The 12957-nt window shown below is 38.0% G+C and overlaps 1 protein-coding gene across 4 annotated transcripts in view; it reads left to right on the forward strand.

Moving 5' to 3' along the window:
• itsn1 (intersectin 1 (SH3 domain protein)) overlaps positions 1-12957 on the forward strand; it is a 225592-nt gene that overhangs the window by 64877 nt on the left and 147758 nt on the right. For all 4 annotated transcript variants that reach the window (XM_059968863.1, XM_059968861.1, XM_059968860.1 and 1 more), the window contains 7 exons: positions 1902-1965; positions 5701-5858; positions 6009-6188; positions 8948-9053; positions 10466-10575; positions 11199-11262; positions 11685-11822. In XM_059968863.1, the coding sequence (XP_059824846.1) occupies positions 1902-1965; positions 5701-5858; positions 6009-6188; positions 8948-9053; positions 10466-10575; positions 11199-11262; positions 11685-11822 (820 nt within the window). The remainder of the gene's footprint in view (positions 1-1901; positions 1966-5700; positions 5859-6008; positions 6189-8947; positions 9054-10465; positions 10576-11198; positions 11263-11684; positions 11823-12957) is intronic.

Below are 12957 nucleotides of genomic sequence, written 5' to 3' on the forward strand. Positions count from 1 at the left end.
CCCTGGATCTTAAATAAAGAAACACCATTATGGCATTCGACCTTATTAATTGCTGTGATTACTCTGCTGAAGTACTTGATACAGATTACAATCTCATCCTGTTCTCCTTGCATTCAATTTTTCTGTTGTTTAAGATATTGAAAAATTAGAAATGCAGTTTTCCAAGGTTTTTTAAAATCCATTTCCTGTTGTGGTTCAGTCCTGTGCTCCCTTGAGAATCAAAGAAATGCTGGAACTGTTATAGCGTGGGAGGCCCATTTGCTCTGCCAGGTCCCAGAGACTTAACAATATGCATTATTGTTTATGTGCTTATCCAATTGCACCTTGAGGGCAACAAGACAGAAATACTCAGAGAACTAAGCCTGTCAAGAAGCATTTGTAGAAGGAGAAACCAATCAATTTTTGGGCCCATGACCCCTCTCAGAATGAGTGGAGGGTTTACAGTTCTCGAAGCAGAGTTGGGCAGGAAGAGGGGTGTAAACCAAAAAAAAACTGGAAAGGAAGGTGGAACAAACCAGAATAAGGTGGTAAGGGGTTGTCCATACGACCATCCACCACCTGCTCCCATGGCTTCACGTGACCCTGATCCATAGGGCTAAGCAGCTGCTACACTTTGCCCAAGACTTGTGGAGGGCAAGGATTGCCTTGCACCTCCTTTGGTAGGGACTTAGTTACACCCCACCATCCAAGGTGATAGGTGGTAAATGCAAAAGAGGCTGGAGAAGAAGAAATCTGTTAGGTGAGGAGAGTGGACTATGGGAGGAAAAGAAGGAGAAAGGGCACCAGGGGAAGGCGATAGGTGAGGAGAGGAAATAGGTAAGAGGGAAGGTAAAGTGGGGAATGAAAGAAAAGGGAAGGGGGGAGATACTACTGGAATTTAGAGGAATCTAAGTTCATGCCAATTAGGTGTTGAGGCTACCCAAATGGGATATGTGTTGTTTCTCCAAGCTGAGGAACAGCATATGGTAGTAGAGGAGGTCATAGAATGACATGTTGGAATATGAACGGGGATTGGAATTAAATTGGTTGGCAACAAGGAACTCATGTTTTTTGCAGATGAGTGAAGGTGCTCATTGGGTCTTGGCAATGTAGAGGAAGCTGCATTAGGAATACAGGTTACTGTGGATGACCCATAATGGTTATTATGGCTATTTTCTGCACCTCATTTAACTGATGCATTAATAAAGGGATAAAACTGTTTCAGTAGGAATTCCTTGAGAGAATTCACAAGTCTGCTTTTTTAAAGATGCATTTTCTTTAATGATTTGAAGATCGTGTCTGCACATAGTGATGAGAGTAATTGAATATAAAATAAGTGAAACACAAAATATTCCAAAACAATGATTGAAAAGCATGTAGAGGGGATGCAAAAAGGGAAAAGCATATAGGTGGGTGTGAATGTAGAGCAGAGGCAGCAAAAGGCGAACAACATGAGAGGTTGTTTAAGCAGCTAAGTTAATGAAAGGATGAGGAAAATGAGACATTCCACCCCAGATGCACAGGTATATGATTAAAGAAATACCAATGTTTTTCCCCAGTCATGTTTTGGCAAATCAACTTGTACTTCAAAATGAAAATAATTTGCTGCCTCTTTCTGAAAATGAGCATTTTGAGATAGTCCAGTGTCTTTTGTCGTGTAGGCTTGCAGAAGTTTATTATTGTCTACATACTGTAGTATGGAAGAGGGCCAAAAGATTCAACAAACCTATATTAATGACTCATGCTTTACCCACTTTACTCATCCTGGCTGAACATGAAGTGCTGTTACATTCTGATTATGTTAGCTAAATCTATTAAATTCCTTTGTTGTGAAGTCATATTTATTATTGATTTATATTACCTGTGGAAGTGAAATGTCTGATATAAGTATATAAATTGAATCATTTTACTCTTGCATTTAGGTGATCAGGCGCGAAATTTCTTTCTTCAGTCTGGATTGCCTCCACCTGTTCTTGCACAGATATGGTAAGTCCATTTGTTTCCTACAATTATGATTTTAAGCAATTCTGTTTTGATTTGGCAATGAAAGAGCAATATTTTTTGAACGAGGTGCCTTAATGAAGCAGCAAGGTAAAGGGTGAAAGATGAGATGAACTGGATCTTCAGAATGCAATTTGTTATCACTGACTTATGACATGAAGTTTATTGTTTTGCAGCAACAGTACAATGCAAAGACATAGAATTACCATAAATTATAAAAAATATTGCCAAATGGTGTTCATACACCATTCAAAATTCTGGTGGAGGCAAATAAGCTGTCTGAGTTGTTGATTATGGGTCTTTAGGCTTCTGTACCTCCTCTTTGATGGTGGTAAAGGTATCAGAGCAGGTCCTGAATGGTGAAGGTGTTTAGTGATGGATGCTGTCTTCTGAAGGCAACACATTTAAAGGGAAATTACAGGTTGCATATTGCAGAAATAACAGGTCAAAAGATGAATATCTGATAGTTTTGTGAGCTGTCTGCAAAACATCTCTATATATCACCAGCACTGTCTTGGTTGTAGACTGAAAAGTTACAGAAAGTATACAGCTCACTCCATCATAGACAAAGCGTTCACCACTATTAAGTACACTTACAAGGAACGCTGCCATCAAGTGTTATCCACCATCAAGAACCCCTACCATCCAGGCCATGCTCGCTTCTTGCTACTGCCATTGGTCCCACATCATGAGGTTCAGGAACAGTTATTACCCTACAACCATCAGGCTTTGAACTGGAGTAGATAATTTCACTTGCCTCAACTCTGAACTGATTCTACAACCTATGGACTCACCTACAACATCCCTACTTGTTCTCAGTGTTATTTATTTTTTATTTGCACAATTTGTTTTGCTTTTTACATTGGTTGTTTGTCAGTCGTTGTTGATGTATACTTTTTCGTAAATTCTGTGTATTTCTTATTTTCCTGTAAATATCTGCAAGAAAATGAACTTCAAAGTTGTATATGGCAGCATATAGGTACTTTGATAATAAATTTACTCTGACTCTGACATATCTTGAAGATGTCCTCAATGATGGTGAGTGTTGTTCCTGTAGTTGGAGCTGGCTGAGTGTACACACTTTTGCCTTTTAAGTATGTTAGTTACTTTTTACCTGACAAGCAGACATATTATTATTGTATTGTTATTATTATTTTCAAATTATTATTTTATTTGGAAATACAATTTGCTTTGGGATTTAGAATTGAAATGTGTAGGAATTTCTCAAGGGCTGATGATTCTCTGGAATTGTATTCCCAAATGCTCTGGAGGCGAGACATGGGTACTATCTAAAGGGATGATGATAAATTTTTGAAAAATCTAAGGAATTGAGGGTTGTGAAGATTATGGTGCCAGAGAACAATGTGACCAAAGGTGACTTCCTTCAGACCGTTCATGAAACAACTCATTTTACTTCTTCTTTCAAATATGATTCAATGACTGTTTCAATTATTTTGTGGTTTGTTGTTCTATGTTCTGCGTTTTTCACTTGTTTTATTGTGTTTGTGCAAACTGTTCTTTTTTTATATATGCTGGGTATTTGATGTTTTCTTTGAATGGGTTCCATGATGTTCCTTAGTTTCGTGGCTGTGGAAAGACTGGTCTCAAGGTTGTATATTGCATATGTACTTTCATAATAAGTGTACTTCAAATCTTTAATTAATACAATCAAGCAAAGTCACAGTAATTTTTGATAAGATAAATGATACTTGACATATTTGCTGGTTCTCCCCAGGATATTATTGAGTGTTGGAATGCCCTGCAATTGTTTCTGTTTTGTGGTTTTTGTGTTTTATATGCAAGTCATCATATCAATCAACAAAACTACAATAGAGCCCACTTCGGTGAAGATTCGTGTCAAACATGTCATTGCCCAGCAACTTAGTCTCTCTCACTACATTATTGCTCAATGTTTTAAAAAAAGTTGCCTTTTTTTTGTTTTCATGAAAGTAGTCTTCAAATCCAATAGGAAACTGATCCACCTATAGGGTCAATAGTGATGCAATGGTCCATTATTAATTCTTGCACATACTTGGAGGTCAAGCTCCCAAAACCTCATTGGCATACACTGACACACACCTGAAGGTGGGTATTAAATTCACCATTCATAATGGAGAAGGTTCTCTCTGTACATCTGCCTGTACTGCACCACACTGCCCTCCAGCAGTAAATCTTCACTCCAAGGTCCTGTTAAACATGACCCTCTTGCCATATCTCCAAAGGCATCCATAATGAAGTCAGACATCATTGATGAAATTTGCTACCACTTTCAGGCCTTAGTCAGTTTGAGGAAAAGGGTATTTAAAGATCAGGGTCATGACTTTGACATAAAACTATTGATCTACTAGGTAGTTGTGATCTGTGGTTTACTTCCCCAATCTGTGCTATCCACTATAGACATATGTGCAATAATGTGATTTGTTTTTGTGGTTACTGAACAGGATGAATAACTCAAGTGAGGTTGTTTAGTTATAAATTGCAGTTCCCGAGAAAGCTCTGAGAACCTATTGGGATGTACACTTAGTGGCCGCATTATTAGGAACACATGTACACCTTGTTACTGTAAATATCTAATTAGCCAGTCATATGGCAGCAACTCAATACATAAAAGCATAAGAGGTTCATTTGTCGTTCAAACCAGGCAGCAAAATGGAGAAGAAATGTGATCTAAGTGACTTGACTGCAGAATGACTGTTGGTGCCAGACAGGCTGGTTTGAATATCTCAGAAAAGGCTGATCTCCTGAGATTTTCATGCACAGCAGTCTCTGGAGTTTACAGAGGATGACGCAAAAAGAAAAAACAAAGATCATTCAGTTGAGTTGCAGTGAGTGAAAAAACCTTGTTAATGAGAGAGGTCAGAGGAGAATGGCCAGACTGGTTCAAGTTGATAGGAAGGCAACATTAACTCAAGTAATCACACAATACAACAGTGGTATGCAGAAGAACATCTCTGAACACACAATACATTGAACCTTGAAGTGGATGGGCTACAGAGGAAGAAGACCACAAACATGCAATAAAGTACCCAATAAAGGTGAGGTACACAATAAAGTGGCCACTATGTGTATATTATCATTACACAGTTTTCTAATATGACAGTTGCACTACAAAGGCTACAGGCCCTCTGATTTGTGGATTTCAAACAGAAATAAACCTCATTGATGCATTGGACCAACTCTTAAAGGCTGTCAAACATGTCCTTAATTTTTAGACAGTGGTTTGTGTTTAGATGGAATGCTTTGACCCAGCTATTATAAATGTATAACTACAAAATGAACAGACGTTTTAATGGTGATGAACAGGATGGATTGAGTATCTCAGAAACTGCTGATCTCCTGAGATTTTCATGCACAACGATCTCTGGAGTTTACAGAGGATGGTGCGATTAAACAAAGAACATCCAATGAGCAGCAGTCTTGTGGCTGTAAACACCTAGTTAATAAGAGAGGTCTGAGGAGAATGGTCAAACTGGTTCAAGCAGACAATAACTCAGATAACTAAGCATTACAGTAATGGTGTGCAGAAGAGCATCTTTGAATGTACAGCATGTTGAACCTTGAAGTGAATGGGCTACAGCAGTGGAAAACCATGAACATACAGGGAGGTAGCTAATAAGGTGGCCACTGAATATAACTGTAGTAGCAAGTGCTTCATGAATGGTCAATCAAGTTACTGGCAAACATTCAGTTGTGATTGTTATTATTTATTTGCCTCCATAGGGCTTTGGCTGACATGAATAATGACGGAAAGATGGATCAAATGGAGTTCTCTATAGCCATGAAATTGATCAAGCTAAAACTACAGGGTCATCAGCTTCCCTCGTCACTGCCTCCCATCATGAAACAAGTACCAATGGCTGTTCCAACACCAGCATTTGGTTAGATCCACATTCTTCTACTGAACACTTAGTTTTATTTATTCTGTTCGTTATTGACTTAAGTAGCTCAATTTTGAAAGCTCGGCTGTTATGTTTTGCTACCTGTTGTTCGAGTGGCAGTGGTGTAATATTTTTTCCTCTTCTATCAAGGTATAGCCAGTGTTCCAGCTTTGTCCTCCATGGGTTCAGTAGCACCTTTGTCAATGGCGCCCATGCCAGTTGTGGGGATGTCACCACCACTGGTTTCTTCTGTTCCTGCAGTTGGAGTCCCTGCGCTAGCCAATGGGACACCTTCGATGGTGCAGCCTATAGCTGCCTTTGCTCATCCGGGTGAGTATGTACTTTGATAATAAATAAATTTACTTAGAATTTTTGAACAAAAATGGTAATTAAGTATGTAAGAATGAATTGGTTTTGACTATGACTTTTGTATATTGGATGATAGCAAATACAAGAACTTGTTTAGATCAAGTAATCCTGATGTCCTGTTTTCACTCATGTTATCTTCTGATTTTGTCCCTCAATTCCTTTGGGAGGAGAGGGGTGGTCAGAATCTCACAGTAATTTATTGGATACTGAAAGGCTGAAATAGCGTGGACATGAGAACATTTCCATTAGTAGAGCAGTCAAGGATCCAGGGGTACAGCCTCAGAAAGAAGGGATGTTCCTTTAATATGAAGATGAGGATGAATAGCCAGAGGTTAGTGAACCTATAATTTGTTGTCTGTGGTGACCAAGTCACTAGGTATATTGAAGAGATTGATAGGTTTTGGATTGGTTAAATGTTACAGAGAGAAGGTAGGAGAATGGGGTTGAAAATAAAATCAGCATGATTGAATGACAGAGTAGACTTGCGGGCCAGATGTTCCAATTCTTCTATATCTTAAATCTAGATCTGGGTGGCAGGGTGGAGATGTGCATCTACCAAAGGAGGTATAAGGTGCTCCTTCCCTCTTGTTAGCTTGCAAGGTATAGCACCTACTTAGCTGCCGATCACGGTCAGGTAAAGCTATGGGAGCATTTGGTGGATAGTTGTATGAGGAGCTGGTGCATATCACAAGTTCTGGTTATGTGCCAGCTGACGCCAGGCAAACAATCTCTGAAAAGTATTGACAGTGACTGGGATTACTTGTCTTGTAAAGACACTGCCCAGAAGAAAGCAATGGTAAACCACTTTGTACAAAAATTTGCCAAGAAAGTCAATGGTCATGGAAAGATCCTGATAGTCTACGTCATACAACACAGCACATAATGAACAAACGATCTCTTATGATTTTATTGTCTTCTCCAGAAATGTATTCAATTTTCTCTAGAAACAGTTTAAACTGTTCATTTTATTAGACTTGATAAGGTACTGCACAGCTATATTGCCCTTTGAGTGGGGAAATAAACCTGTTTGACCTGACCTCCCTTAACTTTTTAACTTCAATCAATATCTGTTTGTGGATCTCTTGACATGATTGAGCAAGTAGTTTTTTGAACGAACCAATCAGTTAATAATGCAGAGAATATCATATATCTTTTCCCGGCTCTGTGTTGCTAAGATTGAAAACCAACAACAACCTTTACTTCTGTCATCAAAGTTTTTAATTTCTGATTTGTATTCACACACCTCTGAGGAATACTTAGTTGACCAAAATGAAATAAGTTAACATAGATGCAAAGATATTGCAATTGAGGAAGAATATAAAAATTTAGCTACAAAACTTTATAGAGGTTTAAGGAGACCTCTTGGTGAGTTTCCATAATTAATTTTGTTTTTAAACAAGTCCAGTCTCTGTTACTAGTTATGCCTCTGCCAGAATATTATGTACTAAACTTTTAAGAAAATATCATTGCTCTGAGTTGATATAGGACAGATTTATCAGAATAATCAAGATATGTTGCAAGATTAGAGAAGCTGGAATTTCCCTTATAACAGCAAAGTATAAGATGAGAAATTTATTCTTCTTAACCCATCACTCCTGCTGCAGCATAGGCAGCCAACAGCAGCTCGGCAGAGTCCTCTGTTGTGGGCCAGTCTTTCAAGGTGTAACCATTTGAAGGTCCTTCCTCGCCCACGGATGAGTCCTTTAGAGCTTCTAGTGACATTTCTATAAAGCTGTGTTTTATGGGATATGGTTGCTAGCCCATACCCAACCCTCCTCCTTTCGCAGCTGGGTTTGCGTCTGTCCATGGCGGAGTTACTTACAAATTTACCATTTACTAATTTGATCTGGTGTCCTCTTATTTGTACTCCTGATTTGTTTTCCTTCATCCCACTTGGGAGAAGGGCTCTTCTCCCCCTCATTTTCCATATCAAACTTAACATTTTAGTTCTCTTGGGAGTGAATTTTGAGTCCACTGTTTGTAGCTCCCTAAGAATTTGGACATACTTTGTTTCCCACTCTCATTGACCAGAGAGCTCAAATATCATGTTTTAGTGTGAATTTCATCAACTGTAAGAACAGGGATGCCACATGGAAGCGTTGCTCTGGGCACAGAGGCCATATACAAGAAACCTGCATGGCAAGCCAAATAGTGATACTGTGGCAATCACTACACTTGAAGTTGAGGGGCTATGGGAGATGTTTCACAGGACTCACCTGTCCCCTGTAATTCAATAAGTCTCCATTAACTCAATTTTCTTTCCTCAATGCTTTAAATTTGGAATGAATTAACTATACTCCATTTAATAATGAATCTGGTGTGCTAAGAGTTGAACACATGAGAGTAGTGGTTAAGGAAAGAGGGATGAAATCTCAAAACAATTTGTGAAAGAGGGCAGAATATTGTCAAAGAAGAGAGTGCGCAATGATGTATGTTAAGATTGGATAGACCAATTTAAAAATGATTTATTGATGTTCCTGAAAACATGAGTTAGTACGATGCAGGTAACTTTGCACATGTTCTTGAAATTAATGTTTCCACTAGTGGTACTAGAGGAGGTGGTGGCGAAGGGAGAAAGAAATCAAAAGATGTACACTTGTGATCAGATCATAAAAATGCGGGGGTGGGGGGGAGAAGAAGAGTTACCAATGCAGGTGGTTTAAAAACACCAGAGGTATGAGAATACACAAAATGACTGTTATTCTTTAAATCCCACATAGGAGCCACATTGCCAAAGAGTTCTTCTTTCAGTCGTTCGGTATCAGCGTGTCAAACAAATGGAACAAAACTACAAAAAGCACAGTCATTCGATATGGGAAATGTAAAGTGAGTTGTTCAATGAAATTTAAGTTTCATGTACACAAAATGCTGGAGAGGCTCAGCAGGTCAGGCAGCATCTCTGGAAATTAATAAACAGTCATCGTTTTGAGCCAAAACCCTTCTTCAAGACTCAAAAGGAAGGGGGAAGAAGCCAGAGTAAGTGTTATATAGTAATGAAATGTTGAGTTTACTCATTTCCATAGATGCTGCCTGACCTGAGTTTATCCAGCAATTTGTGTATTTTACTCTGGTTTTCCAGCATCTGCAGAACTTCTCGTATTTAAAATTCTGTACTTGCAGTGCTGCACAGACCTTGATCAGGCAGAAGATACAGAAGTTTTAAAGTATGTATCACTAGGCTCAAGGACAGCTTCTAGTCCACTATTATTATACTGTTTACTGGACGACTTGCATGATAAGATGGAATCTTGACCTCAATGCCTTACTCATTGATTCTAACCTTGATAACCCAGATACCTTGTTATGATCTTATCCTTTATCATTTACCTGCACTTCACTTTTTCAGTAGATTTTACATGTTGTCTGCATTGCTATTGTTTTACCTTGTACTAGTTTAATTCACTGAGTACTGATTTGATCTGTATAAACAGTAAGATTTTCATGGTATAGTAGTAAACCTTGACAATAATACACCAATACGAGAACCGGTAGTTTTCTCCTTTAATTGCTTCTTTGTTCTGTTTATTGTGTTTCAACTAATAGGCTGTTACTGGACATCTGGTTTAAAATAGGTTGCAAGAATAATTGTCTTACTCTTTGTTAGTGCATTGCCCAGCTTTCAATTCTTGTACAATAGTAGTGTGGCTGGGATCATGACTTTCTGTGCAGCAAGTACATCCAGTATACACAAAATTTTCAAATAAAGTAGTCTTTTAGCAAGGACAGATTTTTCTTTTCAAATTTTGTGATGCTGACTAATGGAGGCTTTTTTGTCAGAGTAAGATACCCAGATAACATACATGATCACTTGCTAAAATAATATGAATTTTGACTTGTGGCAAGCTTTACTTTTAAAGTTATTCTTGACGTAGTGCTTTCTTAGTGATAAACTTGATCTAAGTTGAAAATGTTTTTCTGGGTGTTCAGTTTTAATACAAGGCTCGCCATGAAAGTGCACACACAAAATGCTGGAGGAACTTAGCAGGTCAGGCAGTATCTATGGAAGAGTGTAAAGTTTTGATATTTTGGGTCGAGGCCCTTCTTCAGGACTCAGCCCGAAGCATTGACTGTTTACTCTTTTCCATAGATGCTGTCTGACCTACTAATTCTCCAGCATGTATTTTATGTGTGTGTTGCTTTGGATTTCCAGTACCTGCAGATTTTTCTCGTGTCTATGATTCCCCACAAAGGTGAAAGTAGAATTTATAAAATTATTTTCTTCATTTGGTCTATTCCAGTGTGCCACCCACTCCTGCTACTGTAGAATGGGCTGTTCCTCAATCATCCAGATTGAAATACAGACAGCTCTTCAACAGTCATGATAAGACAATGAGTGGACATTTAACAGGTAAGTATTGGTAACTCATTCTTTTTGGTTTGTTCATTCATTAGCTTGCACATGGATTTGATTACATTTTGCACAGAATTGTTAAAAATTAATTTCTTTTGGATACTATATTTACACTTAACAAGTATTTTTACTGCAAGGGAAAAGTCGCAGCCAAATTTATCATGACTTTTTTTATCTTATTCCAGCTCCTTTTCACACCTTCAGCTTTGTGTGAGCTTAAATTCCGTTTCATTTGACTTGAAATATATTATACTAAGCTTCATAATTTAGAAGTAAATTTGTTTCAAAAATTCTGATTCTGCCGACTTGAGTTTCTGTTTTTCAAATTATTTTGGAAATATGATTTATATTCATTTTTGTTCCTTTTTCTATTTTATCTTTAAACTTTGTTTTGCAGTTCTTTCTCTTTCTGCTTTATCTTCCCCTTTATTATTAATTTACTTTTAGATCATGGTTAATAATAGCAACTGCAACACTATCTCCTCTCATGGGATTGGGCATTCTAAACCTACTCGTGTCTTGGGCCATTCAGGATTTAAAGACATAGGACTAAACAGAAAAGATGGCTACGATGGGAACAGAGGTAAACGACAATTGGTTTGTTTTTATTCATTTTGCAGGTCCACAAGCAAGAACGATTTTAATGCAATCCAGTTTACCACAGGCTCAATTAGCATCTATCTGGTTAGTATTGTTATTATTCACAAATAATTTATTTCTGTAAAAGCTTGGGTTTAGTCAATGCTGTTTACCTCTTCGTAATTGGAGTAATTTAGTTATTTTGTATTAAAGACTGTTCGGCTGAATGCATGGTAGTTCAGAATGGCAGAATACAGAACCGTGACCTGGTGCTTTGAGCATTGAGCTTCCATTTTTAGCATTACTTTGGTAAGAAGGTAAAGATAAATATGAGAGAGTTTTTCTGTGCTGGTTTTATCAATATTCTGAACCTAGAAATGTTAAAAATCTTGTTGCATAAGTGTTTGAGTGAATAAAAACACTTATTAGTCAACAAATTCATATTATCAGCAAAATCATGGTTAAGGTGTTTTTGAGCTTTTATTATAGTAGCATTTTTTTTCCCTCCAAAAATTCTCCTTCTGTAGGAATCTTTCTGATATAGATCAAGATGGAAAACTTACAGCAGAAGAATTCATTCTTGCAATGCACTTAATTGATATGGCCATGTCTGGGCAACCATTGCCTCCTGTCCTGACTCGAGAATTGATCCCACCTACATTCAGGTGAGTTGCCTATGTATTGCTAAGCTAAGACAACTCGGTGGATTTCATTTAGAATATTAAAAGTGACTCCGTTGAGAAAACCAATTCACGTGATTCATTTTGTAAAAGAATTCATGTGATTTTTTTGTGATGCAAAATTAACAAGCAAAGAAAACATAATGGAAGATGCCAGGTAGACTACAATGGCAGGAAGTATAAAGTCATGCACTTTGGTAGGAGAAGCAAAAAAGTAGACTATTTTCTTAATGGAGAGAAATTTTTTTTAAAAAGGAGCGCAAAAGGACTTGGGGTCCTCGTGAAGGATCCCTTAAAGGTTAATTGCATTTTGGGTCTTTGGTGAGGAAGGCAAAGGCAATGTTAGTATTCAGTTCAAGAGGACTAGAATACAAAAGCAAGGATGTAATGTTGAGACTTTATAAAGCATTGGTGGGATCTCACGGTGCATTGTGAGGAGTTTGTGCCCCTTATCTTAGAAAAGATGTGCTGACACTGGAGAGGATACAAAGGAGGTTCACAAAAATGATTCCAGGATTGAAATATGAAGAACGCTTGGCTCTGGGCCTGTATTCACTACAACTCAGAAGAATGAGGGCTGACCTAACTGAAATCTATCAAATGTTGAAAAACTTTGGAGGAGCTAATGTATGAAAAGACATTTCCAAAGGTGGAAGAGTCTAGGACCAGAAGGCAAAGCCTCAGAATAGAGGGGTGTCCTTTTAGAACGGTGGTGAGGAGGAATTTTTTTAGCCAGAAATCTGTGGAATTTGTTGCCACAGGTGGCTGTAGAGGCCAAGTCTTTACGTATATTGAAGACAGAGGATGGACATGGCATAAGTCAGGGCATGAAGGAATGTGGGGAGAAGGCAGGAGATTGGAGCCGAGAGGAAAAATGGATCAGTCATGTTGAAATACCAGTGCAGACTCAATATCTAAATGGCCTAATTCTGCTCCTATACCTTATGGTCCTATAATAAGCTTTGAATGTGTGCTAATGATGACTCTGGTGGGAATGAAGCAAGCCACTCTTGGACCATTATTACTTCTTATGACAAAGTAACTTAGTGATTCATGGAGGCAACTGTTCATTTTTTCCAGGCAATCACTCAGTACAAAAAATGAATGAAAATCTGTAGCC

The sequence above is a fragment of the Hypanus sabinus genome, chromosome 4 (genome assembly GCF_030144855.1).
Source record: "Hypanus sabinus isolate sHypSab1 chromosome 4, sHypSab1.hap1, whole genome shotgun sequence".
Lineage (NCBI taxonomy): Eukaryota > Metazoa > Chordata > Chondrichthyes > Myliobatiformes > Dasyatidae > Hypanus > Hypanus sabinus.